The sequence below is a fragment of the Nestor notabilis genome, unplaced genomic scaffold (genome assembly GCF_000696875.1).
Source record: "Nestor notabilis isolate BGI_N333 unplaced genomic scaffold, ASM69687v1 scaffold5828, whole genome shotgun sequence".
In the NCBI taxonomy this organism is placed as follows: domain Eukaryota; kingdom Metazoa; phylum Chordata; class Aves; order Psittaciformes; family Psittacidae; genus Nestor; species Nestor notabilis.
The window spans coordinates 7,883-14,044 of record NW_009940469.1 but is presented as its reverse complement, the minus strand read 5'-3'; the positions used below and the strand labels follow the sequence as shown (position 1 = coordinate 14,044).

Sequence of the window (6,162 nt, the reverse complement as noted above, 5' to 3'; positions counted from 1 at the left end):
CCCCAGGGGCGGAGCAGCCTGTGGCGTGGCAGCACTGGCTGGGGCAGCTTTTCCCACAGGAACCGTCTGCTTCAGGCTAGAAGCAGTGGGGACCTAGGGAGAAGAAGATGAGATGCATCTGGAACGAGGAATAACTGCTCATGTCCATGAACTGTAAGAACAAGCCCATCTGCTGTGGGCTGTGACCACCTCAGCCCTTCTTCAGCCGTACTGCTCCAGTCTGTGTCAAGGTCAGCCCAAGCACCTCTCATGCAGGGCACAGAGACCACATCTCCCCTGGCCCAGAGATGAAGCAGGCAGCTGTGGCCAAGCAGACAACTCCTGACTGTACAGGGCACTGCTATCACAAAAGGAGGGAGAAACCAACCAGCCAGCTGGGAGGCAGGAACAGCAAAGGTGCCACGGTTACCCTCTGCTAATGTGCCTCACCTTATGGTGTGGTAACAGTGGTTAAACCAGAGCAGCCCCCTTCCCCACCCTCCACAAACACGCTCCCTCAGCTGGGGACAAGGGACCAGCCTCAGACTCCAGCAGACCCATCTCTCCAGGCAAGCTCTCCACTTCAGTCTCCTCTGTCATTACCTTTTCTGGCACCACCTCTTCATCTGAGGAATCGCTACTGGAGCTCTCGGACACGCTGATAACTGGAGGAACAGCAGGAGCTTTTATCCCCTTCTCTGGAGGCAGCGTGGCATTAGCCTTAGCAGCCACTGCGCTCAAAACCTGGGCTGCTTTGATGTTCTGCTGGGACAGAATCTAAAATAGATGAGAAAAATAATCAGGACAGAGCACAACTTGCAAGGGAAGAAGAGACAGAAGCATACAGCAATGACCACTAACTCCTGAGCCCTTCCATCGTTTCCAGCACAGCACCAAGGCTGTTGCATTAGCTCAGTGCCCCAAAGGCACTCATCCTGAGGGCAGGCAGGCAAAACGTGACATGCATGCAGGCTGTGAGATCCCACTGCAACACCAGCAAGACTGCTTTTACAAACCCTGCTTTGCAAAGTGGGCACCTGGACTCCACAATGTCTCCTGCACTCTAAAAATCACACATTGAGAGTTAATTGGCAACAGAGACAAAGCAAAGACACCAACCACAGGGCAAATCTGCCTTCGGGTCCAAAAGCAAGTCACAGATTGCACAGAGCAGATTAACAAGAAGCAATTTTGTTGCCTCACATTTGAAACCTCCACACTAAATGTAAGGGGGGGGTAAAAATAGAAGAGCCAGGGGCATGGAAATCAGACACTGACATTAAGTCCAAGACACAAATGTGAGCAGAGGAGGGAGTAGGAGCGATGAAGGAGTGTTCAGCCTCCTGGTTTGTGTTACAAACGAGGCTACGTGAGCAGCCCTCCCTCCTCCCCAGCTCCCTGACAAGCTGGGCCTTTGTGGGCTGACATTTCCCTCACACAACATCTGGCCTTCAGCAGGGAAGGCAATGCTCCACCGTGCTCAGAGCCGTCACTGCGACGTGAGCTCGCAGTGGTCCTGCACACAGCTCCAGTTACAGCAACTGCATCATCTTATACAGCCCTTGTCCTAAAAACACGCTTTAATCAAGCACTGCTCAGGCTGGCTGCCTGCCCAGCAGCCCTTCCCCTGGCCAACATGGGGGACTTTCCTGGAGTGCACCTCTCAGCAAGGGTGCTGGCCAGGCAGGGGACACACATGCAGGACAAGAAGAGCACTTGGCCACTAAGCCCTGGGCTCAGAGCACCAGCCAAGCCACCACCACGAAGGAACAGTAGCCACGTTCCTCAGTCAATGCTGCTTCACGTGGTTTCTCTCTCAGGCTCAAACTGCAGCAGAGGTGCAGAGAGACCCAAGACAGCTTCACAGTGAGGAAGCTCAACCACTGCTCTGCAGGACTGGCACAGAAACACAAAGAGATGCGACAGGTGAGAGAGCTGGGATTGGTTCCATGACACTCAGCAGTGGCCTCAGCACACATATGGGATCACTTTCCTTCTCCAAGGCAGAGGTCTGGCCCCCCCAGCTGAAAGGCAGCAGGACCACTGTGCTACCCTTCAGGGCAGATCCTTCCAGCCTCCCAAAGCCTGTAGCCAGAGCACTCCAGCCACACCACACCCCCGAGGGTTTGGGAGGAACCAGGGGGAAGGTTGCCTTGGAGCTACCCAGCTCATGGAAAGACTCTGCCTGCAAGGATTTGGCTGCTTTTCCAGTCTAACTCCCTGGCGTAAGGCAAAGGGGACAGAGCCCTGAAGGAGATCTGGCCTTGTGCATCTACTCACGTTCCTGCTAAAACACTGACACCCTCCACTGCTCTCTCACACAGTGAGAGTGCTGCCGCCAAAACACGTGCCCAGAGCTGGGTCAGCGAGACCCAGGGATGCCACCAAGAAAACCTGGTCCAGCCAGCGGGAGGGTTCCTCTCTGCACCTCTCATCACCTACCAACTACCACCTCGCAAGCCCTGAGACCTCCTGGGTGTGCAGGACTAACAGCATCCACAGCCAGTAGCTCCCTACCTGAGAAGGGGGGACTATTTCCTCCTCTGAATCTGACTCCTCGCTGGAATCATCGCTGCTCTCCGCAGGTGGAGGGACTGGGGCTGCTGCTGGAGCCGGCGCCTTCTTTACATTTGCTGGCTGGGGCACAGCATTGGTTTTCACTGCAAGGAAAGCATAAAGGATTGTCACCATCAAAACAGTTGCTCTCCATGGCTGACCACAGCACGAGCTCTCACAACAAGCTGGGCCATTCCATGTGCAAGGGAGAGAAGGAAACCCACAAGGATGCAGGTGAGGGATCCTGGCCACTACCAGGGACTCACCAGCTTGCAGAGGCTGTGTCGGTGCTGCAGGGGACTCCTCTTCACTGTCAGAAGAGTCACTGCTCCCACTTCCCGAGGCCTGGCTTTTCAAGGTGCTTCCCACTGCTTTAGCAGCCTGGTTCAGGTTGGGAACAGGGGCAGGCTGTTCCGTTAACCTCTTAACCAAAAGGAAACACAGGCCCAGAAATGGGCTATTAGTACAGGTGTTATCCAGGAGTTTAAATGCAGTTTCAGCTCAACTTGGGTTTTGTTTTACTCTTAACAGCTGTTACTAACACTAACTCCATCCCTGGCCTGTCAAGATTGGAAGGGGCTTCAATCACTGCCTGGACTGAGCTGCTGAAGACACATACCAGCACCTTTAGCAATGTGCTTCTGAACAGGAAGCCCAAGGGTGTTTTATCTCACAGGCACCCAGGGTTCATAACACCAATTCCTTACTGAGGCTGAGGCACTGGCTGAACAGGAGCCTGAAGGCAGGAGAAGCACTGCAACCCTGAGATCCTCAATCCAAGTAAGCCCATCATTTAAGCATGACCTTCCGCCAGCTTGGAGAATTAGTGGGAGCTGGGAAGTCTTGTGCTAAATCACTTGCAAGATTCAGAGGCAGTATGAGAGCAGCTCCATCCTAGAGCTGCTGGAGAGCTCAGCATAGACACAGGGCTGACACAAGCATTTGGGGACACAGAGGGCAAGCAAAGACAGACCAGCATTCACCTTGAAAACTGATCTGTCAACAGGTCTAAGAATTAAGACATCTCCAGACAACAAAACCCTGCAACTCACTTGGACTGTGCCTCTCTACAGCACCCATCAACACTGTGATGTTCCAGAATAGGCCACGAGCCAGTGCCTCAGGCAGTGTGTCAGCACTAGGAAGTCACAACTATCAAAGCACAAGATAAACAACTGCCAGGTGAGAGGATCTGTTCCCAGCTCCGCCTTTGGCTTGGGCCAAAGGCTGCAGACACCCCTCCTGCACACTGCTGAAGACTGGTGGTGGCAGAGGGATCTGGTAACTTCACCACCACTGATACTCAAGCAGTGCTCTGCACCCGCTCAGTTTACTCCACTCATGGCTCATCTCTGGGCTGCTCTGCCAAAGAGTACCTCACACTTGCCAGGGCAGGCAGACCCCATCCAACCCACACGTGATGGCAGCCTGCTTCAGTGCTTCATCTCCAGCCACGACACTCCTGCAAGGTGAGAGACTCCTGCCTGGCTGCATGGCCCCTGCCACCCCCTCTCCCAACACAGCCATACCCTCTCAGCCCACAGCAGAGGACCAAGGAGGACTTCAGCAGTGCCAGCTCAGCCGGGGGCTGCTCCTGGCCAGTAGCCGAGAGCACCAGCCAAGCAGCTTCCCGGGAGGACAGATCTTCCCATGCTTCCTGGCACAGCCCTACCAAGGGCTGCCACTGGGGCAGTGTTTATCATCTCCAAGCCAAACGCTAAACAGACAACAGCATCTGCATGTTTATCCCATTACAGAACAGCTCTCCGAACAAGCCAAGCACATTTTGACTCTGCTCGGAGAAACAGAAACCTCCACTAGTGCTTTGGAGGGGGGGACTGCAAACCTCACTTGTCTGTTTTGTTTTGATACCAGTGAGTCACTATCTCCAGGAGAGAGGCCAGATTTGCAGCGCTGAAGAGAGAGAACTACTTGAAGCAGACACAAGAATTCACACGCTCTAACTTCCCTCTCTCTCATCCTGAGCACTGCTGTGCAAGGGAGAAGTGTACTGAGATCTGAGCCCACTTAGTCGCTTTTAAGACCTTCAGAGCAATGGGATCAGCTTCTCCCTCTACCCGGATGCAAGGCACAAGGGCTGCTTCATTTCCTAACTTAGCAAGAGATTAGGGAAGAACCGCTGTACAGAGGCATCTTGACACAGAAAGAACATAACAGCATCCATAGAGAAACCACCATAAGCTTTACACAGCCTCGGGACTCCTCAGATGTTCCTGGGGGGAGGCCAAGGTCCCTCCATCCACCTCATCTTGGTCACTGCCTGATGGCTGACAGCCATCACGTCCTGTGGCATAGCCCCAGGTGGGATCAGGCCAGTGTTCTGTGAACAGGCATCAACAAAACCACTACACACTCACCGTATAACATGCACAGTTTAATAGACAAGCACACTAAAGCAGACAAGCACACTAACACGAATCAGGTATCTCTCTCTCTATATGCAGTGAATAAGTACAAGAAAGCAAATCAGAGAGATGTAAGTAAAGCACAGAGGAAAATTAGCAACACATCAAATCATTACTGGATAGAGAGAGCATGAAATAAGGAGAAAGAAGTCACCAATTACCACCACATCATCACCCAGGCCCACACTTCAGCCTGGGAAGCCCTGTTGCAGCTGATGCCGGGAGTCTCAGGTAATTGGGAAAGTTCCTACATGGTGCATCCACCCATACGTGAGGCTCCAGATTTGGCTACAAGAGGATCCTGCTTTTATACCCTTAGAAGAGCAACTGGCTTTACACCAGATCATTTACTCATGGGGCTGTGCAGCTTCTTATGATCTCTGTGTCATCAAACACGAAGGTTAGAGGACATCTGCACCCTCATGTTTCCTGCCCCTTTCTGACAAACAGTGACAATGAACATAAACATATATACTCTACTGAATACACTTTGACAAAACATACTTTGTTATGTCTCTCAGTCATGAGTGGGAATCAGCTCTCAGCTACATTCCCATCCATTTTACAGCCAGAAGCATGGCTGAGTTCAGAGTGGTTTGGGCTGGGAAGGACCGTAAGATCATCTACTTCCAACCCCCTGCAATGGGCAGGGACACCTTCCACTAGAGCAGGTTGCTCCAAGCCCCTGTGTCCAACCTGGCCTTGAACACTGCCAGGGATGGGGCAGCCACAACTTCCCTGGACACTGTGTGCCAGGGCCTCAGCACCCTCACAGGGAAGAGCTTCTTCCTTATATCCAACCTAAATTTCCCATTTAAGTTTGAGCCGGGGGAGCAGACAACTCAGGCAGACAGCTTCTGACAACTTAAGAGCCACAGGTACTGAAGTAACTCAGGGAGAAGGAAAGTCATGAGGAAATCATTTTTCCTGCTCCCTCTCCAGCCCCCCTGAGCTGCCTGTGGCTCAGTGCAGTGATTCAGCGCCCGCACAACCCATCTGCCACTCCACTGGGTCCATTTGCATCATGCAGTGCTGCATGACAGGAGGGGAAACAACAGCGAGCCACGTGTGCTGAGCACGCTGTAACAATCACTCTCCACTGCTGCCTGTGCACCACCGGCGTATCAGCACCGGGACCAGGATCTCAGCTGTGTCATGACACAGCAGAGGTACAAGTGTCATCTGCACGGGAGCAAGGACA

At 53.0% G+C, this 6,162-nt stretch overlaps 1 protein-coding gene across 1 annotated transcript in view; it reads right to left on the bottom strand.

Annotated features, from left to right (window-relative positions):
- LOC104410248 (nucleolar and coiled-body phosphoprotein 1-like) overlaps window positions 1-6,162 on the bottom strand; it is a gene marked incomplete at its 5' end in the record, with an annotated part of 18,961 nt that overhangs the window by 5,014 nt on the left and 7,785 nt on the right. The window contains 4 exons of the mRNA XM_010020360.1: window positions 11-93; window positions 583-756; window positions 2,497-2,639; window positions 2,802-2,958. Of these exons, the coding sequence (XP_010018662.1) occupies window positions 11-93; window positions 583-756; window positions 2,497-2,639; window positions 2,802-2,958 (557 nt within the window). The remainder of the gene's footprint in view (window positions 1-10; window positions 94-582; window positions 757-2,496; window positions 2,640-2,801; window positions 2,959-6,162) is intronic.